We start from the raw sequence: 25,027 nt of genomic DNA, 5'->3' as shown, positions 1-25,027 counted from the left end.
GTGGTGGCTCCAGGCTTCTCGTCTCTCCTTCGGCAGCCGCTTACTGAGGCTCCCATGCTCGGGAGCACTGCTTTTCTGCAGGGCCAGGGAGCCTGCCGGAAGAGCTTCTGGTGGGCAGGGCCCACTTCAAATGCTGCATTGGCAAACACCATGGAGCAGGCGCCTTGGCTGCCTGAGGGAGGGGGGCGGTGGGACTTGAAACGCCACCTCAGCAGCACTGGTGGGGGGGCATTACTGCTGGTGGGGGGGCAGCACTTGAAAATGCTGCCAGTGCTTTCGCTTCCAACTGTTGCTGGAGGCCTTAAGACACTGCGTCTGCAGGTCTGGAGCTGCTCTTTAATCAGCCTAAAATTAGGGTGAAAATCAGTTTAAACTAATTGTCTCGTTTGGGGGAAAACCCCGGGAATTTATGGGTGAAAAACTGGTTTAACTGAAAACGAAGGACCTTACTGGTGAGAGTTACACAGCTAAATGGTTTTGAATTTTGACCTCATAATTTCATAGCATGGTACAAAATAAAAATTAAGTGCATATTCATAAAATATCAAATAAAAACAAGCATATATATTTACAAAAATTGATATACCATGAAATTTATAATGCTAAAATAAATTACAAAGCTAATCCAATGACTATATTAATACTAACAAAATCCCCCAGCCCACTAAGCGTCTCCTCCCCCCCCCCCCCAATTCTGCTGTCACTAAACATCCAAACCAGTTGAGATAAGCTTAGTCTTCAGATGTTAGACCTAAGAAATGCCATAGGCTTGTCTGAACGGCCAGATCGTAGTCACTTTAAAGTGCCCCATATCCTGCAGGTCTGCTCTCATTAGGAAGAGAATTCCACAAGTCAGGAGCATAGACACTGCCTTGTACAGGCCCTATGAGCTACCTTAAAGAGGAGGCCCTCAGCTGACTAGTGGGTGAGTAAGGAGGGGTAAGAAGGGCCTAACACATGCAAGGCTTTAAAAACCAGCAAGAGATTTTGAAATTGAATGCACCCAAAGATGGGAAACCAGTGTAGGCTGCACGATGAAGGAATGATATCTTCTCTTGATGCTAATATCTGAAACAATTGTCTAGCAACACCATTTTGAACCAGTTGGAGCTGGTGGATTCATTTGGCCGGAAGGCATTGTTAATAGACCATTACAGTAGTTGAGATGAGAAAGAATTGTCACCTGTACTATTGCAAAAAGATCTGGCCTGTTCAAATAAGGCTGAATTTAAGAGGAATGCAACAGAAAAAAGTCAGAGCAGTCAAAAGTTACCCACAGGCTCTTCACACATTCACTAGACCTTAAAGTTCACTGGCAGGGCAAGGACAAATTTTAAATTCTGATCTGAAAATTCCTTACCTAAAATACCTCAGGCTTATTAGCATTTAAGCAGAGTTTGTTAGCCACTGGAGAATAGACTCAAGGCCTTAATTAATGTACCTGATGGTATTAACCATGTAACAGAAGCAGAAGAAATTGAAGGCTAGTTTATTCATCAGGTCAGTTAAAGGTCATAGGCAGAAGTTTAAACAATAGTGGCAAAATCACCGATTCTTGTAGTACACCAAATGTATGAAGCAGATCAAAATTATCCCAAGCTCACTATTTAATGGCAATTTTCCAGAAATGACCTAAACCAATGTGTAAGGTCTGGCTACCAATTCCAAAGAATTCGAAATGCCCTAAAAGAACGATCAGTTGTGTCAAAGGCCACACTCAAGTCGAGGAGAATTAAGGTAGTTGGAAATGACGCCTCGGCATGATGAATTGAAGACTGATTCGGTGCCCTGCTTAAGGTCTAAGACAGTGATGGTGAATTCCAGTCCTCGAGTGCCTCAAACAGGCCAGGTTTATCAGGATATCTAGATTGAATATGATGGAGAAAGATTTGCATGCACTGCCTCCATTGCTTGCAAATCTATCTCATGCATATTCATTGTGGACTGAAAACCTGGCATGTTTGTGGCACTCGAGCACTGGAGTTCACCATCACTGGTCTGTTAAGACTTGTTCACATATTTTACTAATAGGGATAGCTGCAGCTCTTTATGCTGTCTTAGAAATCAATGGTGTTAGAAATAGGATGAAGATCAGTTAGCATATCAGGATCAAACCCTGGTTTCTCGAGAATTGGCCTTATTAAAACCTCTTTTAGTGGTGAAGAAAAAAACCTAGTTTCTTAAGATGTATTTAGAATCTGAAGTAGCCGGTCCACTAAGATGTCTCTACCATCACTAATTAATTGAGTTGGAACAGAATCCAAAGCACAGGTACTAGAGTTACATTTTTTTTTCAGGATGGACCTGCAGATCATCCTGAGATGTTTTCCTACATTCAGAGAAATCAACATAGTTAATGTGAAAATGGGATAAATCAGTGCCCAACAAATCAATCAATGCCCATTCTAATCATTGACCATGAAAAGCTAAATTAAAAAAAAAAAAAAAAAGCATAGTCATGCATTTGGGGTGCAGAAATCCAACGGTGCTTATGTGCACCAATCAGCAGGGAGATCTGATGACCTCGAGGTAGGAAAATGGTGCAGTGAGGCAGTACCAAGAGCAGAAAGAATGCTAAGGTGAATAGTGAGGTAGCACCAGTAGAAAACAAGGGGAGGCGATAATGTAACTGGACAGGTCCTTGGTGAGACCTCACCTGAAGCATTATGCCCACGACTTGAGGCTGTACCTCCGAAAGAGTCTAGGCAGAGTAGAGCTGGTCCAGAGTGGGCGTACCAGAATGAAATGAAACCTGAGGACCTAAATATGTACAACCAAGAAGAGAAGGTAGCTTTTAAACCTATTTAAAAAATAACAGTATTAAAAATATTAATTATTATAATGGAAAGTAGTTGGCAACTCTCCTTGAGGCTACGCTAGTTTTTAGTGGCAATTACTATGAAGGGAGATGGACAATCAAGCTCATTTTTTTTTTCTTTTTCAAGCAATAGTAGTTAATGACTTGTAATCTACTGATAGCATGCGCCATCAGTGAGCCGTGAGACGGCAGTGGTTAAGGAAAGAAAACTCGAGCCCACATTGTTGTAGTCATAAGCTTAGTTTCAGTTCTTCAGCGACAGGAAAGCTGGTAAAGTCAAAACCTGTCAGAAACTGTTCAGTTTGGCGGGGGGGGGTGACGTACTTTGTGGTGGTGTGACAGTTATTAATGGGAACTGCAAATGTAGCTCTGGGTGAGGCCTCCGATTAGTCCTCCCTACAATTTTCAGAAAGTGGGACCATTGCAGGTACCTGCTTAGATCGTAAACTCTTTTGGGGTGGGGACATGACTTACATGTGAACAGTGTTGTAAACCAAAGAGCTAAAATTAAAAAAAAAAATCCTTTGTTCTGTGTATTCCTGAAAAGCTACAATCGGGCCTGGTTTTCAGGCTGTCCATAACGAGTATGTATGAGAGAGATCTGCATGGAATGGTGGCAGATTTGGAATGGCTGAGATTTTTGGGAGGCGTCCCTGTGATTCAGTAGTGAGCACTGGTGCTGTGGGTTTATATTTTCCGATCACGTGAGTCGTGGAGGGGAGAGGAGGTTGTTGGGGACGGCAGTGATGATGGTATCGCCTTTGTTTCATCTGCAGACTCAAATCTCTTCACTTAATTTCCTTATTCAATCTATCCCTTGTATGAATTCAGAAATATCAGCAAGTATTTAAAATTTAACATGGGCATTGGGGTTTCTTCTGTTGCAACGATATTCTCTGCTCATAAATACAGCACATGTTATGTTCATGGCCCAGATACATTATTGAATACGCTTGCTGTGTAAGTGGGTCAGTGTGCCTCGTGACCAGATTATCAAAGGCTGCAAAGTATCCTGGAGTCAGGATTTGCACTGTGCAGAAGTAGATGGTGAAAGTGAGAGGTGGTGGAGAAGAGAATGAATTTGCTATTAGAGCATGGGAGATTAGTGCCAGCTAATCGGTGCCAGACATGGCAAGCATCAGCTGTCAGAAGCCTGCTGGATCTTAACCGCTAAGGCTTCAGCTTTAAAATGGCATTAGCAAGTTTTCAAATACTTTTCCTTCATCCATGTTCTAAAAGCGATAGCGGCCATTGCCCATCACTTATTTTGCATGTCCTCAGCGTTGTCCTCAGCAGGTCATATCCCCATAGCTGCTATTAAATGATTCTATGGGAGTGTAAGGGCGGAGTTCACCACGTATCTTGCAGGCCATGCTGTGGATTAGATAAAAGCAAAAAAAGTAATTTTTAAAGGCATTTCTATGGGTAAAACCGTGCTTTACCTGGGGAAATGGTTTGTTACAAACGTTCTTGCCCAATTTGTGAGTATATGTAGGTGCACACGCCCTGCATGCGTGTGCATTTACCTGGGCTGAGATTTTCAAAAGTGTGCATGCAGTTTAGCATGTGCAATTGGATGCGAGTAGATTTTGTTGGAATAATTTTGAAAGCACACATACCTGCCTGCGTTGGCTTTGAAAACCAGTGTGTGTTTTTGCAGTCTTTCTAATGTGGCCTGTTACAAAATGTCCTCAGAAAAGCCATTTTCATCTGTAGCTTTATTTTTATTTACTTATTGTCACTATAAGTCAGGGCTAAAGATGGTGATGGCGTTGAGCCTTTGAAACCTCTCAGCTCTCTCTTACATATGACGCAGATGAGGAAGGGACCTTCATGGTCTCAAAAGTTCACGTGCTACGTTATATGGATTAGATTAACATTGATCCACTGGTGAGTGTCACATTCTGTGAATAATTCAGTTTCCTGCACGATCAATAGAGCTACCAGAAACCTACATTACTGCCTGTTAGACTTTTTTTTTCCATTCCCTACTAGACAATCTTGAGACGAGATGTTTTGTCACCTCGTCTAGGAACCTGCTTTGAAGCAGGGATTTAATCTGCACGCAGCCGATACCAGTCTGCTCCCCTGCGCATGCACAGCGCCGTTTTGTAGCACTGTGCATCTTTAAGAGGTACATTCTTTGTTTGTTTTAAAAAATCTAAGCGCCCGGACACCTCATCCATTAGGGCCGGTCACACCTCGAAGAAGGCGTCCTCGGCCACGAGGTGGGGAGGGAAGACGACCTGCTACTGCGGCACCCCCCTGCCTCCACAGAGTGGCACTGAGGGTGGTGCCTGGAAGGAGGCACCGTGCCGGCCAGAGGACCAGTGAGGGCTCTTCACACCCAGGTGTGCCATCTTGTGGGTGGCAAACACCAGAAAAGAGAGTGGGCGGTGTATAGCGAGGTTTTCTGCTTTACACCAGGAATCCAAGCAAGAGTGCTCACGTGCATTTGCTTTGAGCACCTTTGTTTTTGTGGGGTTTTGGTTTTTTTTTTTCCCCCATGTGCGTAGGTTTGAAAATGTAATGCATGCGCTTTGTTTCCCACGCCCCTCGGGAATGCCTCCTGATGGCTCTGGTAAGAATGTGCTCGCAGAAATGTGGCCGTTTTTATATTTTGCCCTCAAAGCGTAGGAAATAGCATTTTATAAATGAGGGGCTAAAGCTTCCTTTCCCCGCAGCAGCCAGGATCTGCTTCCTGCTAAGATCCTTTTCATTAATACAGGCCGAGGCGCTTCTGGCCGTACCCCGCTTTCAGGCACAAATGTCTCTCTCTGCTTTTCTCGAAGTCCCAGTATGCAGCAGGGTAAAAGCAGGCCTGTCTGGGAAAGCTTTCTAAATCAGGGCCAGAGAGCAGCTGATAGCAGAGGATGCCTCGGAAATGGAGGAAAATGAACGTGTGTTTAACTTCTGAGGGGGCATCGTACTCTAAAATAGAAAGAAAAGCAGAAGCATTGAGAGGATGTAAGCGGATCTGTTTTCATTTTCTTGCTTTTCTTTCTACTAACATAATCTGCTTGTGCAAACATAACTTGGAGCCTTTTGGTTTGAACAGGTGACCAGAATGCTTTGTTTAAATGTTTTTCTAGCCCTCAGATTCCTTCTTTCAGCATAGGGCTCTAGTTCCAGCTCTCTCAGCCTTTGGGCCGTTTTACCTTTCCCTGCAGCTGACCCCCCAAACCACGGTGCTGCGTAATAGGCGCGTGACGGTCGGTGCCATTTTGTGGCGATCCCCAGTGTAGAGCCACCAGCTCTTTCCAAACGGACAGGACAGGCTGATCCAGTCCTGGGCCATGGACTTGTAGTTCTGATTTTTCACACTGACGTCCCTAAGAAAATCAGAATTGCAGCTCCCTTCATGCAGCCTGTTCAGCAGGCCTGCAGTGAGTTGGCAGCTCTGTATGATGGGGTTTGTATTCGGCAGGCTAAAGTGATGGTGCCGTTCCTCGAGTACGCGGCCGCTAGCGCAGAGAACGCTGACAGCGGCCACCGGCAGGCAGGTCGCTCACGATGCCTACAAATGGCTCGGCCTTGCAGTCCGCATTCTGAGCCCGCTGACACTGATTTTTCTTTCTTCTTTTTTTTTTGTTTTTAATTTTACCCTCATGTATTCTTTGTCTTGGTTGAATGCGATCTGTACAAACTGAAAAAAAATAAAGATGAAACTCTTCTCCAAATTCTATATCAGAACTGCTCAGTCACAGAATTTCAGACTCTCTACAGGAATTTAGAATGTAATGAATGTCAAACTTCATACTATACAGTTTTTTCCTTGCACAGTGAGAATTACAGTATAATTTATTATTTTGTGTGTGTATATATATTCAGAGCGCGAGCGAACCAGTGCCTCCCCCACCACCTACTTTCTGTTTCTATTCATCATTGCACTTAGTTTGTTGTCAGATCTGTGAAAATGTAATGTACTGCAGGGGAGAAGATAAAGGCGTAGCACAGAAGGGAATGGCTCCTTCAGCCATCAAGTACCACTGACTGTATGTACCAGCACAAGCCAGATAGCGTCCTTAGCTCCTGGCTCAGACCCTATGTTTGATCTGACTGATACAGCCACTGCATCCTAGTATCGTAACATATTGTGTGCCAGAGTTTCCCACCCAGTGTGCCCTCAGACCTAATCAGGCGTGCCATGGAAAAGCCACCACTGCCTGATCCTTAGATCCAGGCCATCACCCGGACTCTGCTTTTAGCACCTCGCCGAAACAAGAGACACTAGTGGTGGTCCTTAAATGTGTAGGAGCTGCTTTCTGAAAATGTGTAATCATGCATTGCCTCCTCTTCCCATCTACAGCATGAACCCCAGAATATGGTAATTAAGGGGTAGCTGGGCCCTGCTTTGTGCACCCAACACAGCGCTCACAGCACCTCTTCTTCACCCTCCTGAGCCTTCTCATTTGAGTCCCTCCACCTCCAGCCTCTGTCCTGTCCGCAGGCTGAGTGGGATGGGGGCAGCAGGCACTGAACACCGGGTGCGACGTGTTTTGGGAATAGCAGCATCAGAAGAGTTCTGGCGGCTGCATGCACCAGCCAAAGTAACGAACGTAGCTGGCTGCCTGCACACAACCAACTTCTCCCCTCTCCTGCAGTAATATATGGAGTGTGCTAGTCTATCATGTGTGTCTCCACCCTCTCTATTGGTTTTAAAATTTGGAGGAGAGACTGGTGGGACTTTCACTGCTTCTCTAGCTCTTCTTTTGGCCACATGAGGTCTCCTCTTTTCTGCATTGCTTGCTCTGAGGAGGTTGGTGTGCCACACAACATTTTTGTTAATATAGGTGTACCTTGGACTTGGAAAGGTTGGGAAACACTGCTAGTGAATTTCACTTTTCACCTATTTTAATTCACTATGAGTCACTAGTCTGCGACATGTTAGATTTTTTTATGACCAATGACAAAAGTGACTTTATGAAACTTATTACAATTGGATCTTCACAGGTAATAGTGTCTCTCAGCCCCATTTTGCTGTTCTTATACTAATAATCTTGAACCAGTGGACTGATAGGTACCTTGGCCCAGCGCTTCCTAAATCCATTCTTTAGTCACCAGAGTTCCAGGACATCCAAATTTACTAGAATAATGAATGTTGAAAACAGAGAATAAAGCTAAATTAATTGTTTATTTAAGAATAGTACCATTGAAAATGGAGTTACATAATTTAATAGAAAATCTGCTGAATGATGGCTTAAGATTAGCCACTTCCTGATAGCCCCTGCTGGGGATGTAGTTATTTGTTTCAAACTGATTCTGTGGGCAGTGCGGAGAGCAGGGCAGGGAAGTGCCAAAATTTGGGGGCTAGCAAAATCCTGTCAGCACAAGGTAGCACTGTGCTAGAGCCACTGCTATAGGTAGGAGGGAGCTTTGTGCTGGAGCTGCCTCCAATAGGTAAGTTGGGGAAGGGGGATGCATGACCGAAGGTTTGCCTAGAGTGCCAATTACACTGGTAAACAAATTTCTGGGAACATTTTGTTTCCTCTACAACCTTCGTTGAAACAAGTAGATTTTAACAAGCTGAACACAAATATGCATTTATTATGTCTGTATCATGTACCGTTTGCCAGAAAAGTACGAAATACATTAATCATTGTTACGTGTCTGTAGCGGCATAAGCTATAATGGCAATGTTGTCACCAGAAAACAAAACTAAAAATGTTTTCCTGCAGATTTTCGTTTGTAACCACTGTCCAGCACTTCGCAGATGAGAGTCCACCAATAGTCACCCAGCATGGAGGGGTTCCACTTGCCCTGATACTGTTTCTCCATTTTGACAATGTCTTGATGAAACCTTTCACCATGTTCGTCACTCACAGCGCCAAGGTTGTCTGGGAAGTCCAAGTGGGAATGAAGAAAATGTTATCTTCAATGTTGCACTTCATCAATTTGTATGCCTGAAGCAGATTTTCAACCTGTTCGACATAGTCTGCTGCCTTATAGTTGCCTAGAAAGTTATATTCTTGAAGGCTGTCCACGCAACACGTTCTGTACCTTGCAGAAGACCATCAGGCTGTCCTTCATCACAGCTCGGATTTGTGGGCCAACGAAAACACCTTCTTTTATCTTGGCGTCACTTATGCATGGAAACATTTGCCGCAAATAATCAAAGGCTTTACTTTGCTTGTTCATTGCCTTTACAAAGTTTTTCATCAGCCCAAGTTTGATGTGCAAAAGTGGAAGAAATATCTTACTTGGATCCACCAATAGGTCGTGCGCAACATTCTTCTGCCCTGGAACCAACTTCTTGCCAGACTTTTCTGATGTAATGTGAATCTCTTGCTCGACTGTCCCACTCACAAAGGAAGCAAGAATACTTGGTGTAACCAAACTGCAGACACAGTAGAATTGCAACTACCTTGAGATCACCACATAAATTCCAGTTGTACCTCGAGTACTCAATGTGGTTCAGCAGTCAGTGGCTGCATGTTCTCATACGTTTCTTTCATATGAACGGCATGTCTGAGAGGTATTGATGGGTAGATATTGCCGTTGTGCAGCAAAACAGCCTTCAAACTTAAGATTGCTGAATCAATAAACAGTCGCCATTCTGTTGAGTTGTGGTCACATCTGAGAGCACAAAACAATCCATTGATGTCATAGCAAAAAGTTAGACTGTCTACTTGGTTGAAATATTTTGTCAAATCTTCATGACGGCTGCGAAATACTGAAATTTTCGTATTAGATGACAAAAGATTCCATCCTTGCAGCCTTGACCCAAGCAGCTCCGCCTGACTCTTCGATAAAGCCAAATCTCTGACCAGATCTTCAGCTCTGACTGAGATATTAAATGAGGATCGCTGGATGTTGATGGCACAACATCAGATTCAGCCGCAGCTTCCATCTGTGATGGCTCGCCATAATCGCCTACCTCCTCATCCTCGTCATCAAGTGTCCACACCTCTGGTGGTTTTGGAACAGGAAGACTGTCGTTATGCGGCACTGGTCTCATTGCGGATGCAAGGTTAGGGTACTCAATAAACTTCCTGTTCTTTGATGAGTATCCTGACACATTCATCATGCAGAAGTAACAGTCAGTTATATGATCTTTCTGTTCCCTCCATATCATTGGGATGGCAAGCATGGATAGTCACACACCTTTCAGCCAAGCTCGCAGACTACTGGCGCAAGATGCGCAACGTGTATGAGGAGCCCATGTTCTGTCCTGGTCACCAATTTTGCACCCGAAGTATAACTCGTATGCCTTCTTAATGAGTGCAGTCATAGTTCTTTTCTGTACTTTCAGAGTAAACTCACCACAGATGTAACAAAACGTGTCACGGCTATTATGACATTGGCGCAACATTTCATAAAGTATATGAAATTAAATCCACAAGCTTTAAACTCAACAGTTTTAGCGATACGATTTGCTCATTCACACAGACGTTGCAAAGGAGACTACTCATTGCTGCTGCTTATATAAGCCTGCGTCATCATGGAAACAAGTTGGAATCTTGCAGCTGAGCTGGGGCTTGCCCGAGCAAGTTCTGGCATGATCAGGCAGAGTTTCTTGATGTATTTTAAAAAAGGTTAGTCTCTGTTACATTGCTTATGGCCATCAAAAAATGACATGAATTTTAAAAATCATAAAAACTACTGCCCAGCAAGAAAATATATGTACGTGAGATTGTTTTAAAATTTCACAATTATTGTAACACAAAATTGGCCGTTTCTCAAAAACCTTATGTGATGTACAAATTTCGAAGTAATATCTGTGATCAGCATCAAAAAAACCTATTTGGAACACCAAAAAGCCTGAAGGAAACAAAACCTTTGTTTACCAGTGTTATGTTTGTACCAGCCCTGAGTCTGAGAGTGCTGTCTTTCAGTCCTGTTGACTTCTGCTGGTTGTGACTGATTGATAGGAAGTGTGAACTGCAGTGGGGAGGCAGTGGCTTGTTTTATTTCCAAATTGCATTTTGTCTATCATTTATATGCTTGGAACAAAGCACCTTTTTTTTTTGTTCTGAGGCTGCATATCCTCCGAGCACTGCAGCAAAACTTGCATTTAGGGAAAAAAAAAAAAAAAGGTAAACAGCACTTTACCACAATTGTAAGACATACAGAAGTTGCTCAGAGTGAAACTTGGCAGGGCATAGGCTGTTTTGGTTAGTAGTGTTGAAGTAATAAATGAACTTGTTGTGACCAGGCTGTTGACTCCCCTCATATATGTGTGTTTCTATTTTTTCTTTTTTCTGAACAGAGCGGGAATCGCACTTCTTGTGGCCCTCATCATTTTGAGGTGGGGCTAAGATGAGCATAACCAGCGACGAAGTGAATTTCTTGGTATATCGCTATCTCCAGGAGTCAGGTAAATTCTCCTTCCTCTTTTGGCTTAGCACAAACCAGAGAGCAAGGGGCGGTCTCTTCACCTTCCTTTTCAAGAAGGGGGGGGAGGCTGGGAGCCGGATGCACCAGAACCATCCCGTGAGATCCCAGCTGCAGAAACAGAAGTAACGTTATATTACCTCATCATTAGATGTGCATCTTTGAAAAGGACCTGGGAAATGGGACACACAGACAAGAAACCATGCCCAGATATTCCCTGGGCATGAAGGTAACTAATAAGCATTTACAAATGAAGCACACATTTTAAGTCCTGGGCACCATGTTCACTTGTCTGTGGGAGAAAACACTGTAGTTAACGAAAAACAAAGTTTCGAAAACACCCTTGTATTATGCTATTCACAGCTGTGGGGAAAACCCTTTTGTGCTACTCAGTTGGTGAGAGACACACTGATGTTTTTCCATTTCACTTCTTCTCTGCCACATGAACAGAATTTGGGTTTGCTCACCTGAGAACGGCAGCAGGTTACTCCATATAACTATGAGTTTGATTTTTTAGCAAGTTCGTATTTCATGTATGGTATGGCAAAACCGACTTGTGGTCATGTAGTTATGCTCAGAATTTCATAGCCTATGTGCCTTAGTACTTCGGGGAAACTCTCATAATGGGAAATAAAACATGGATGTCGCTGTACAATCTCGGGGGGGAGACCTGTTTACTGAAATGTATTAAACAGGCTTTTCAATACAGGCTTTACGCCCTTTACAAAAGAGCACATTGAAGTGCGGCAGTAACAGTTTCTCTGCACATTTAACACACCTTTACAGGACTAATTATAGTTTTGTGTTAAGGGTGGCATTAGTGCAGGTTTTTGTGTTAATGCAATCAGCTCAGTTCGATTTTAATGCAAAAAGAAAAAGTACATTAATGTTAATGCAAGCTCCTTAATATGTGTTAAGCTTTAACACGCATAAACACCTGCATTAGTGCAAGCTGAACAAAAGATCCATTGATTTTTCTGTGTTATGTTATATCTTGGTGTCATATGCTTATGAGGCAGACTTTGAAATGTGTTCAATTCTCGAAGCACATCAAAGCAAATTTCACACAATTCCCCCCTCTCTGCCACCCCTAGTGGATTCGGTCTGTCACTCCCCATCCTGCTCAGTTTTCTTGCCCCACTCCCTCCTGGCTGTGAGATTCTCTCTCTCATCCACCTGGCCCCTTCCCCACTAACGCAGTTCTTCCAACCTTCTGTATTCCTTGTGCTACATCTTCGCAGTCTCCCTTCCCTCCACTGAGTGTCTTTCCTCTCAGTGTCTTCCCATATCCCCTCTCTGTACCCTTTTCCCATTGCTGCTTCTCTCCTCTCTCCCTCCTTTTCTACTCTCCTCTCTCCCCCTTCGTTTCAGTGATCTGATCTCTCCATTTAGTTTCCCAGTGTTCCATCTGTCCCCTAGTCCTTCTCTCTTCACTGATTGCTGCATCATTCCCCTTTTCTCCTCAGCCTTTCCCTCCTCAGTTTCTCCCTTCTGCTCCTTTCTCGCTTTCCTTCCCCTCTCTTCTCCGAGGCCTCTTCAGCACTGATGGCATGTCCTCTCAGGTGGAGCCTGTAGGAGTGTTGGTCTTTTCCAGGACCTGTAGCAATGGCAGCGTCTCTCAGGTACAGTGCTTCCCTCCATCCCTCGGGCGTGATCCTCCACCCCCATCTTGCTGCACTATTATAGTGGCCTGCACAGGGTCAATGATCTTAAAAAAAAAAAAAAAGAAAGAAAAAAAAGTGAACAGCTGGTTTGAGGCGATGGGCAAACTCATCCCACCAGGCCGTAGAGAGAGTGCATGTGCAGCATTACAACTGGCGGTCACCTTGAGCATTTTCAAAACTGGAGCAGGGTATTCTCACAAGATTAGTTCAGTCAAGTTTTAAAAATGCTCACGGTGTCCATCGTCTGAAATGATGCTCATGCACTTCACTTTGTTAGCTGACAGGATGGGATCCACCTGCCACCTAAACCTGACACTGCAGAGTTGCACCGGGATGGGAGGAGGGGGCAGGCTGCAGAATCACGCTGGGAGGGATGGGGATGATCGTGCTGGAGGCAGGAAAGAGCAACTGCAGCCACTATTACGGCACAGTAGAGTCTTTGTCACAGCACACCAGTACTGTGTGTCATACTGATTGAGAATCACTGCCGTTTAAAAGCAACAGATCTTCTCGCAATGTGCATTTTGCTGTTACTTTGACCAAAGTATATGGCCACGGCACGTGATGCTGTGTCAACTCTTGCTTTCCAGTGCACAGCAAGTTTTCTAAAACATTTTGCTGTCTTTGACCTCAAGGTTATAGGGTTTGCAGCATTTAATTGGTATTTCTGCGTACCACTTAGCAAATGAGTGTTTGTACCAAAGACTGCATGCACTTTAGGTATAGTCATTTGAACATTTATCATCAAGAGAAATTTAGTTATCAGTTTTTGCATGAATTTCCCACTTCTTGCTCTCTAAGCCACTATTGGGCCTATCGGCAGACTGCCATGTGGTAATATAGGCCTGGTGAATGCTAGGTTGCTAAATAAGAAATTCCCCATTATTCATGGTCTCATTAGCAAACAACACCTAGATGTTCTAGGGATAACTGTTGAAAACTTTCTTGTTCAAACAAGCTTATGATTAAGTAAATGCTTAATGGGCTTGCTCATTTTTGTTGATTTTATCTGTTATGTTTTTATTTTGTTTTATTGAAATGTGACTGTTATTCCATGGCTAGATGAGACTGGAGGAGTCCCACTTCACGAGTTATACCTTACTAGCTTCTCCATAGAACATCAACCCAAGCCAGAGTTAGGTATAACTCGTTCAGTGGGTGACTTGTTCATACTATGCCAAATACCCATCTCACAGGCAGCTGATTTAGAATGTATATTAGCATAGCAGGAAATGAGCACATTGTAGGGAACCTCCTGATCTATAGACCCTCATGCAACTACTTGCATTCATATCTGAGCTGCTTGAACTGATCACAGAGTTCTCTCTGAGATTCTATAATCTGGTGATTATGGGCAATTTCAACCTCTATATTTAAATAACCTCAATCCTAATACTTCATATTTTTTCACATCCATGCCTTGTCTAGGATTTACACAAAGTAATCATCCCTCATCCATGTGAAGGGCCACATACTAGACCTAATGTTCCTCTCAGGGCCACACAGATCCAAACACCAAGTCAGTAATATAAAGATAATATCACAGTCATGGTCAGATCATTCCCTAATTAAGTTTTCTATAACCATCAATTTAAAACAAAGGGCCCTTTCAAAGTGTGGAAAGAAATCCGAGTCCAAAAAACCCAAAAACCCTTGACTGGTTAAAAACCTGCTTGTGGCTCTAGAATACCCATCTGGAAACCAGACAACCACTTCAGTAACAGAGCAGGTGGAACACACACTCTCACACTCGCTCTCTCTCTCTCACTCACACTCTCACTCAGCTTGATGCACTCCAGAACTAAGATGCCTTAGATGTCTAGGATGCAAACTAGAAATTAGATGATGCAAATCATACCATGAGGAGGACAAGTTTGAATGTAGATCCCACATGGCAATCTACCGCCAAACCATAACAACTGCCACAAAATAGTAATTCTTGCAAACCATTGGGCAGTTCATGAGCTCAACCAAGCAGCTATTCCAAATAGTAAACAACCTTCTCTGAGGACAAACAGGATGGTAGTCCTCACATGAGTGACCTCATCGGATGGAGCCCCAGTCTCGAACTTTGATCTCAAAGAATCTAGAACTTTCAAACATGCCTTGCTGAGCATGTGCAGCAGTAGTTATCACCCTGCACCCTAGGCAGAGTCCCTCAGTCTGGTTTTTTTTTTTGTTTGGTTTTTTTTTTGTCCTGTGGTTGCGTGAGCTGTGTGTTTCACGGTATTCAGCTTTGCTCTCTCCTTACAGTTTTTGTAAGTGATTTTTTTTCTAGAGCTGCATCTGTTTTTTCTTTCCCTTACCTTATGGTAGTTTTACATTCATTTTTCTTTTCCTCTTCTTCTTTCTACTGTCTGCCATTCGCATGGCAGGCCTTAAGTCGCTGTTTAGCCTGGCAAAGTCTAATACTATCCCTTATTAAATAAATACTGCACCTGCAATGTTATACCTGTGTTTTCTCCTTACTCTGTCTCTTTTTTTGTACCTTTAAGTGCTGGCAGGACTGACTATGTGCAGTCCATGGGTAATCGATGTAGGCCGCTGAGCATGGGGACTCGCCTGAGTTCTACCCGGGCAGGAGTTCTATGTCATTTCACTGATCAATCAGCATTGATGGAGGTTCAGACAGTGAAGTGATTGAGAACCACACCATTCCTGTGGGGGTTAGAGCTCATCCTCCCCACATTCAAAGGAACTAGTCTTCATGGGCAGGAGCCCTAGATGTCATACCATCCCCTCCTGCTTGCCTGTGATGGCAGTGCAGTCTCCTTGTGAGAAAGGGTGAGCAGGAGCCTGGGCAAGCAGCTTGCTGCTGCACTTTCTGTGCTGTGCCCAGTAACTGTTGCCCACATATATCTATGACCAGTGCACTGCTGGTCTGACACGTCAATGTCAGGACCACATCAGGGACCAGGACTGCCATTGAGCCACCATGGTCACTCTTGATGCCATTGCCATCTAGATGCGTGACTGCCCTCGATACCATAAGGGCCTTCTGTGCTGTAGGCATCTGTGGATCAATGCACCTTGGGCCTCGATGTGGCGGAGTAGCGGCACCAACCTCTGGTGTTGGCGACCAGAACTGCCATCGAGTGCTATGGTCCCCCTCAATGCCATCAGAGCCACCCTCGATGCCATCAATGCCCTCAAAGTGCATGCGTGGGCCATCGAGGCCATTGCGGTGCGGAGCTGCCTCATTACCATTGACGCTCTTGATGCCAATGAGGTGTGGGGGCTGCCTTAGAGGCCATCAGGCATATTAACCAGTGATGCCATTTGTTGCTTCTCTTGATGATGTCGACCACCATCAACGAGGCAAGGGGTCACCCTCGATACCATCGACTGCCAGGGCCTGAGAACCCTCGAGTGCTACTGAAGCCCTTGGGCGACAGGGGTTTCAGCTTGGACGGACTTGATGCTTTTGAGCACCGGGGTCACCATCCACTCAAAACACCCTGGACTGCCAAGGCATCCAGGTGCAGTGTACTGGTGCCCTCGAGGCCCCCTTTGCTGTGTCCAGATGGGACACCGAAGGGCATCGGGTTGTCCCATCACTGGCTTGTGGCTATTGGGCACCATGGATGCCAAAGAGGTTCTGAGCTGTTAGGATTGGGGGTATCGGAGGCCCCACCTGGCTTCATGCATCATCGCTGCTAATGAGTGCTAGCGAGGCTATTGTTAGCCATAGCCGTTGGCAAGGGACATCATCAAGCTTGCAGCATTGATGTCCTCTGACGTATAGGTGAGCCAAGGAGAACTGTCGATGGTGCTGGTACTCATCTGTTTTTTTGAACACCGATAAAGTATGTTGGGGCTGCAGAGCCTCTGCCTGCAGGCGCCCCTGGCATCCTTGCTTTCGCTGGTCCATCAATGCCTTTGGGCACCGGGGTCTCTATCTATGCCACCGGGCTATCCATGTCCACGGGCCGCTGTGGCACCGAGGATGGCGTTATATACTGTCGAACTGATCAAGACATGGTCAAGCACTGTCAAAGGCCTGGATGCAGCATTATTTGGTGCCATTGATGCGATCCATCGTCCAGGCATTGTCACCATGGTGGGCACCAGTGGACGCAGTCAGATGCAACAGGACACAACCGCAAGGTACCAAGTGCACTGTCGATCACCAAGGACTTTGCTGCTGCCATTCCCTGAGGAAATGGCAGGAAGCCATTCCCGATGCAATTTCAAGGTGTCATAGGTTGTGTCTAGCCTCTTGGAGCTTTATCAAGTACTAGGGATACCTTGGGGGCGATGCCATAGAACGCCACCCACCACCATGCCATAATCAGAGTCTCCATGGTATTAGGGATCAGTTGTCCATTGTTCCCATCCACTCCATTGGGAATTAACATGACAGTGATGCGCAGCATGTGCGGTCAGGTATGGCAGGGCATCTACTCCAAGTGCTGGTAGGTGGCATTCTCCCTGTCTGTTTGCAATACACAGCCATGCCAGGGTTCTGCCATCATTGCGTCAAGTTTTTCTGCCTCCTCATCTGTTCTGTAACTGACAAGGAAGGTGCCATCACACACAGTGTGATTGCTTTTTGGCAGTGTGCTGCCACCGACTGGTGCTTGGTCCTTGCTGTGCCTTGGGATTCTACCCACAAGCATTTCGAGTGGGTTCATAGGTGTGCTGCCATCCACAAGATGGGATAACACTGTAGGAGTACTAGTCAGCATGCTTTTACAGTGGAGGGCACTATTCTTCCAGTTGCCCTGTACTGTATGGGGGTGTGTGAATTTCTCTTGTGGCGAGCGCAACAGGTTGTGCACTGCAGCCACAGGACTGACCTAACACTGAGTCCCTGGTCAAACTCCTATGGGAGTGTATACTAGGAGTACAGTTTCAGGAGTCTTCTTCCTCAGAAGAGGAATATGTCTTTCGACCCCTCCCGTATTAGAAATCCCTTGTGGGGAAGCTCCTGGTGCTTTGTCCCTTGTAGGTTTATCGTTGAACTGGAGCCTTGATTCTTTTCAACCGGTGCATCTCCTTGTAGGCCAGGACTGGGGGGACAGCAGAAGCGGTAATCAGCGATGCCCTCTATTGATTACCGTGGTGGCCTACCCCATCTGTGGGTGGCTGCAAGTGGCAGATTGGTCACTTCTGAACCTCAGCAATCAATGACTGTAACCCAACTCTCACTTGGAGAATTAAAAGGTTTTTCGGGATTGTGAGACCCCAATTCCCATTGCTTTCCTGTCCCTTCAGGAAGGGAGATATGACTGGGTTTCCCCTTCGACCCTTATTTGTCCCCCTCTGGGTGCCTGGTTGTCCACTCCTACAAGAAGTTTCCCTTGTTCTCCATTTCCTGGAGAAGGGATGTCACTGCTTCTGAGTGGCAGTTGCTCTCAGTTCCTTGAGGGATCAGAGAGCCGGTTGAGTGGTAGCGCTCTCCTTAGGTCGTCCTAAGGCACAGCAGGTCTGATTCACAAGGGTGCCATTCCAGATTCGGTCTCCCCATTGTACTAGGAGTCTTCTCTTCTGTGGGGCTCCCCAGTGAAGATTAGGGGGTTCTCCTGTCCAGGAGTCACCTTTGATACCTGCTGAGCTCAGTGGGCATTCTTCTTGGAGGACCATTAATGCCAGTCAGGTTCATATTCAAATGCCATTCAGACCGATAACTCAAATGTTATCTGTCTAAATGGCACAATTGGCATATTCAGCCACTTATCCAATTATAATTTAGCTGGATAAAAAGGGGGCATTGCTGGGCATTCCAGGGAGGATATGACATAGCCGAATATCGCATATATCCAGCTAAGTTAGCCGGATCACTTTAGACCTGCTCGGAAGTAGATCTAACATTATCTGGCCTTGTGTGGCCAGATAACTTGATACACAGCTATCTTCAAAAGATATCTAGGTAAGTAAAGCTTTTGCCCCACTCCTTAAAAAAAAAAAAAAAAAGAATTAAAAGGGCCTACAGCCTGATTTCTTTTTCTCTCCTCACCTAATTTTAAAGTTACCCTATCGGGCCTCGTATCTCTCCCCCCCCCCCCCCCCCCCCAATCCCCTCTTCGGACAAACCTCTTCTTCAGAGATCAGCTTGTCACTGAGGCCAGACTCTCCCCCCCCAACCTTGAAGCTTCCCCCCACTGGGAGCAGGGTCAGCACTTATTTGCTCACAGCAAGGTCCAGCGCAGATTTTGTGAAAGCAGAAGCTGCACTGGAAGTGTAAACTATGCTGTGCCAAAATGAAAACTACCACTTTTTCAGGAAGCAGGTGAAAACTTGGCATTTTAGCCAAGCATTTATTTATTTATTTATTTATTTATTTATTTATGGCTTTTTTTATACAGACGTTCGTTTGCACATCTCATCGGTTTACAGTAAAACAAAATAGATAAATGTAGCGGAAGGATAAGTAAGAAATTACATTTCAAACATTGTAAGCAAAATCTTAAGAATTACAAGGCATTTAAGGTACAGGTATTCGGAAGAGGCTTAGGGTGATCAGAGTGAGAGCAAACAACTAAAACTGCATTTTTATATATAGCTGTCATAACATAGGTGAAACAGGAGAAAACTATGTGCAAGGATTTTTGAATAAGGATACTTGAGTTTAGGGGCTTGTTTGTTGGTGTGGGAGGTAGTTATGAGAAGGCCTGTTAGAATAGCCAGGTTTTAAATGTTTTTTTTTTTAATTTTGTGTTGGGTTCTAATCTTAGTTCTAGGGGCATTGAGTTCCAGATGGAGGGACCGGCAAGTGATAGGGCTCGTTCCCTGGTGGAGATCAAGTGTGTTAGTTTGGGTGAGAGAATGGGGATGGTTCTGTTGTTAGCAGATCTGGTGGCTCTTTTTGGGGTTTGGAGGTGGAGGGAGATGTTTAGCCAGTGTATGTTTTGGTTATTTAGGGCTTTGTGTATTAACGTTAGACTCTTAAATAGAAATCTGAAGTGGATCGGGAGCCAGTGGCGGTCTTTTAGAATAGGCATATGTTCGTATCTTCATGTGTTTGTGAGGACTCTGGCGGTGGTATTTTGTAGCATTTGGAGGGGTTTGAGGGTTGTAGCAGGGAGTCCTAGTAGTATTGTATTGCAGTAATCTGTCTTAGAGAAGATTATTGCCTGAAGGACGGTTCGGAAGTCATTTTGATGTAGGAGGGGGTCTTAATTTTTTTAGTACGTGCAGTTTATAGTAGCAGTCTTTCATGGTTGTGTTTATGAATTTTTTTAGATTCAATTCGCTGTCTAAGATAACGTCTAGGTCTCTTACATTTAATAGTAAGAGCGACTAACTATACCTCGCATCGACCTGCCACATGCAGACACTAGTTATTTTACCACTGCCTTATCCTATCAGTCAAATCTTTTTGATGATCCCTTCCCTGTAACTGACTATATGGAAATAGGTTGTTTATCTGTACATTCAGCAGCAGCATCTTATTTTCATCCAAGTTGTATCCATACATAATCTTTAAATTCAGCTGCACTGTTATCATTTAGTCTGCATATCATTTATATTCTGTTTTGATCGTATATATGTATGTGTGAGTCCTTCTGTTTAATCAGTTTGTTTAGCTGTGCCAATGCTAACTTTAACATTTTGTACACCAGGTATGATAGATATACCAGTGGATTGTAACCACGTGCTTGATATCATTGTGTACACTGCTTTGGATGAAAGTTTACTTTTAAAATGGCAGTTAATGAATCCTAATAAATAAGATGGTGTCTACATATTTTTAGAAATGCTGTGCACTGAGTTACTCTTCCATCCTAAACACACCGAAAGGAATGTCCCTTTTTAATGCAGCAGCTAAAAGTACATAAGTCTTGAACGTCCATTCTTATTTATCTGCTCTGAGGAATGCAGTTTACAAAAGATATATTTATCTGAGTAAATGGCTTTGAGAAATTACCCTCTAATTTTAAAAGCTCTTTCTGCAGATAAAAAGGTGCTTTATTCACAGAATTGGTCTTTTTTATTTAAATTTAATATATTGTGTATAAAGCAATTTATCCATGTGGTGGTACAATAAAAGAACATACAAAAACCAAATCAAAATATATTCATACACAACAAATAAGCAAATTACAAATACATATTAGACAGCCTGGCAAAATAAGGCTGGTGTGAAATCTGTCTTGAAATAAGAAGTTCAACATTCAAAAACTTGACTGAAAAGCTATGTTTTCCCTATCTTCTGGAATTTCATAAAATTCAGTTCAGAATGGATGTCCACTCCAGGCGGCTGGGGCTTGATAGCTGAATGATGATTCCCTGATAGTCTCTAGCCTGATGACTGCAGGGGAAGGGAGATGCAGAACATTTATTTTTGCAAGGTGCATAGAAGACAAGATGGAGAGTAATGAATCAAGTATTTTGAAAGATACAGAGAGAAAACAAAATGTAAGGCACGAAGTCATACACAAAATTTTAAACCTAATATGACAGGTAACCCAATGTAGCATTTGCAAAATAGAAGTCACATGGTCAAATTTCTTGAGTCCGTAAATAACATTAGCCACTGTATTCTGGAGCAGTTATAACTGCCTGAGTTCGGTAGGTAACCCAAGAAAAGGGAATGGCTTCTCCTTTACGCTGCCGTCCACTAACACAGAACTCTACTTTCCCCCTTCCCCAACACATTTTTTCTTGACCCCCCACTCATTTAACACATTTTCTACAATCTCTCCTCCACTCACCACCAGCACCACCTATTTCTGAGGTCAGCTAATCAGAATTACTGTGAAAGCGCATCCCTATCATCCTCTTATTTTGGCCACCTTTTTGGCATTCTTGTAGTCATTGTCCTTGAGTTAAAAATGTTAGTTGTTTGTGATTTCTTTTTTGTATTTATGGCCCTCCCTTGGTCTGGACTATGCTTGGGGTGGGGAGTACCACATGAGAAATTATATTTACTACTATGATATATTTTCGGTTTTATAGCCTGAGTGGGGGATGAGACAGGATCCCAGTCACCCCAATACCACAGTTCTGTACCCTTCCCAAACAACCTCTCACTTGTGGCACCACAGACCAGATAAAATCATCACACCAGAATAAAACAGTAATTAACCCTTTTACTAGTATTGTGTAAGTAGAGAGTAAACCCAACCAGAACATTAAATGGGAAAAGTACAGTAATGAAGTATAATATAAACTTGCAATTTTCTTATTTTATATCAAGCAGTGCAAAAATAACACTGGGTATGGCCTGTTAACCAGGGCAACCAACATCCTCATATGGATAGAAAAAAAAAAAGGAATGCTAATAGAGAAAGGAGGGAGGAAGCAGTGAAGTACACAACTTTCAAATTCTTTCGCCCTGAGTGCTTAAAAAAAAAAAAAAAAAAAGTTGGGGGAACAGATTCATCCTAATGTCAGCTGTGTAGGGGAAAAAAAAACAATAAAAAAAATGGAGAATTCCTCTTGATGGTGCAGTTGGCTACGTAATAAACCAAATAAAGGAGCACTGCAGCGTGTGAAAGGTCGGTCTCTCCTGGGGAGTTTCCCCAAGTGGTTTACTTGGTATTAAACAGAAAGCTGGCCTGGTTTCAGTCTCTTATAGACCATGATCCACCAGTTTCTCTTTCCCACTAAGGGTTTATACTTGACTTCGGCTGAAAGGCTGAAACAATAAAGATGAGATACTGAATTTGACAAAAGGCAGAGAAATAAGTCTTCTCCCTCCTCTGCTAAAATACTATCTATGCAAAGTTTAGATTACTTAATTCAGGGGCCGATGCAATACAGTGCGCTCAGCCGCAGTCGGACGCGGGTTAAATAGGTGCTGATCCACTCCCTAATGCAGTAGGTGGATTAGCACCTATTTAATGTGCGTCCGGAAGCAGAGTGAATGGGATAGCGCTCATCACATGCAAATGCATGTGAATGAGGCTATTACTCATTCACTCCAATGCAAAAAAATAAATGTGCATCTCAGATGTACATTTATCACTCAGCTATTAACGCCTGCCTGGAGCAGATAAACTCTACATCGGTGTTCATAACCGGCAGACCGCCAGTAACCGCAGGGTCGCATTAGCAAGGAGGCGCTGCGCAAGCGACCCTAGAGCCTCCTTGCTAATGCGACCCCCTAATTGTAATATAGCATGGCGCCATGCACACGTTAAGAAAGTGGGCGCTGACTTTTCAGCACCCGCTTTCTGCACTTTTTTTTGTTTTGCATTGGCCCCTCAGTCTCTTAGGAGAGTTATCTAGGCATGTGCTCCTGGGCCTGGATATTTCTGGAAGTCTCTCAGCTCCTGGCTCCTCTGTCCCTTGTTGGAATTTTACATGTAGCTTGGCTATGAAACAAGAACTGCTGTCTGTCTCTCTGTTTCCCCAGAGCACAGACTTTTGTCTCTCCCTCTTGATAATTAGCTCTTCAGGAAAAGAACTGATAGCAGGGCTGCCAGATGTACTCCTGGCTCCTGGCCATCCCCGCCCCTCACACATTGACAGAGCCAGCCAAATTGTGCCTTTTCTACCTTAAATATTCTTTCAATATTCCTTTGGTTTCATCCTTTGCTGGCTATGTAGTGTTGCTCTCTGGGCAGGTTAAACAGAACAGCTCTTTTCCAAACTTGTTAACATTGTGAGTGCTGAATGCTTGTTCTTGCAGAATGTTTGTCATTCACAAGAGAGGACACAGGGGTTTTGATGTATTTTTATATTTCTTCACCTTGGCTACAGAAGCTTGCAGTCTCTGTGTGGATGAAAACACCTTTTTGACAGGTCCAAAACTCATCACTCAGATTCAGATGCAGCTTGGTCCACATTGTAAGGCTCCAACATATGATAAGCTCGTGGGGGCAGGAACCTGGTTTATATTAGCTTGCTATATATTCTTACTTATTCAGTAGTACAAAAATGGTAAATGGTATTTCTTTTATCTTTCCCATTTTGTTATATGAATAGACCATAAACTTCCAAAGGACATTTCAAATCAAAAATCTTCCTAAACTCTAGCAGTGCAAACAAATCCCCAAATTGTTATTAAGACGTTCTTGGAAGTTTGCTACACTGGTATTATATAAACGAATTATATTCTTGAAACACCCATTTTTAAAATAGAAAAAAATGGAAAATAAAAAAGGTGCATTGGGCCTATAAGCTAAAGACATGGAGCTGGATACTAAAAAGCTCACTGAATGGATAACGTAACCAGATAATTTTAGTCGGTTATCTTTAGGCGAATGTTCAGCTGAACACAACAAAATCTAGCTGATCCAAATTTGACAGACTAGTTTTATCAAACTTGGAGGAGATTTAGTAAGTTGTAGTAATTTTATCCCAGGTACTTATTAAGCTGTAGTATTTTTTCCCATATCCTGGGACTGAGCAGCCCCAGAACCCCTCAACTCTAAATATGTAACTTCCTGGGGGTCTAGCAAGACTCCTTCTCCCTCCCGCTCCCCCCCCCCCCCCCCCACTGTACACTGCAGAAGGAAAAGGTTAAAAATCAAGTGGCTGCCGTGCTGGCACCAACCCCACCCAGCTCCCAGTACCCGGGCACTGCCCCCTTTGTTGGAAAAAAGAAACTTGCCTCCTCTCCCCTCCTGGACCCCATCTCCCACATAAGTGATGGGGCAAATGTATGCTTGATGCCAAGAGCTGCCATTTTGAAAATGACACTGCCATAGCCCTAGGGGCCACTATGGCTACCACCGGGCCTCCAGAGATTTACAGTAAGATTTGGAGGGTAACGGGGATGGGAGACAGGGTCCAGAGGGGTTGGTATGCAAGTTCTTTTCCAACTTAGGGGGTGGGGCCAGAGCCAGCTCTTTAGCCACATGATTTTTGTCTTTTAAACTTTTGCCATTTCCGGTTGTGGTGGGGTTTTTGACAAACCTCCAAGAATTTGGTTCCTGGGGGGCAGAGCTGGCAGGGGTTCTGGACCCACAAAGCCCTTTTACGAAAAGACCCCAATAGCATCTGGATGCTAACTACACCTTCTGAGGTGCCATTAACTTTAATCTTTAAGCTTTGGTTATTGCATCACTTAAAGCCCTTATTAGATCTCTTTGACTTTCGCACAGTAAGTACTTCAGTCTCTTCTTTTCTCTGGGTTAGAGTACTGTAATTCTCTTTTCACTGGTCTCCCTGCTTAATGCTATTTGTTTTCTTCAAATAATACAAACTTCTGCCACCCTTCTTTTAACTAACAGCCCTGAACCTAATTATATCATCCAGAATTAGTGTCTTCACTGGTTACCTGATACCTTTGTGTCCAGTGCAAACTGGCTATCACAAT

At 43.9% G+C, this 25,027-nt stretch overlaps 1 protein-coding gene across 7 annotated transcripts in view; it reads left to right on the top strand.

The window, feature by feature from the left end:
* The window catches only part of TBL1X (transducin beta like 1 X-linked), a 507,113-nt gene that overhangs the window by 350,749 nt on the left and 131,337 nt on the right, over window positions 1-25,027 (top strand). For all 7 annotated transcript variants that reach the window (XM_029604372.1, XM_029604377.1, XM_029604371.1 and 4 more), the window contains one exon: window positions 11,028-11,135. In XM_029604372.1, coding sequence (XP_029460232.1) covers window positions 11,078-11,135 — 58 coding nt within the window. In that variant the 5' untranslated portion in view covers window positions 11,028-11,077. The remainder of the gene's footprint in view (window positions 1-11,027; window positions 11,136-25,027) is intronic.

The sequence above is a fragment of the Rhinatrema bivittatum genome, chromosome 5, assembly GCF_901001135.1.
Source record: "Rhinatrema bivittatum chromosome 5, aRhiBiv1.1, whole genome shotgun sequence".
Lineage (NCBI taxonomy): Eukaryota > Metazoa > Chordata > Amphibia > Gymnophiona > Rhinatrematidae > Rhinatrema > Rhinatrema bivittatum.
The sequence above is the reverse complement of the archived record's forward strand: the minus strand, read 5'-3'. Positions and strand labels throughout refer to the sequence as shown.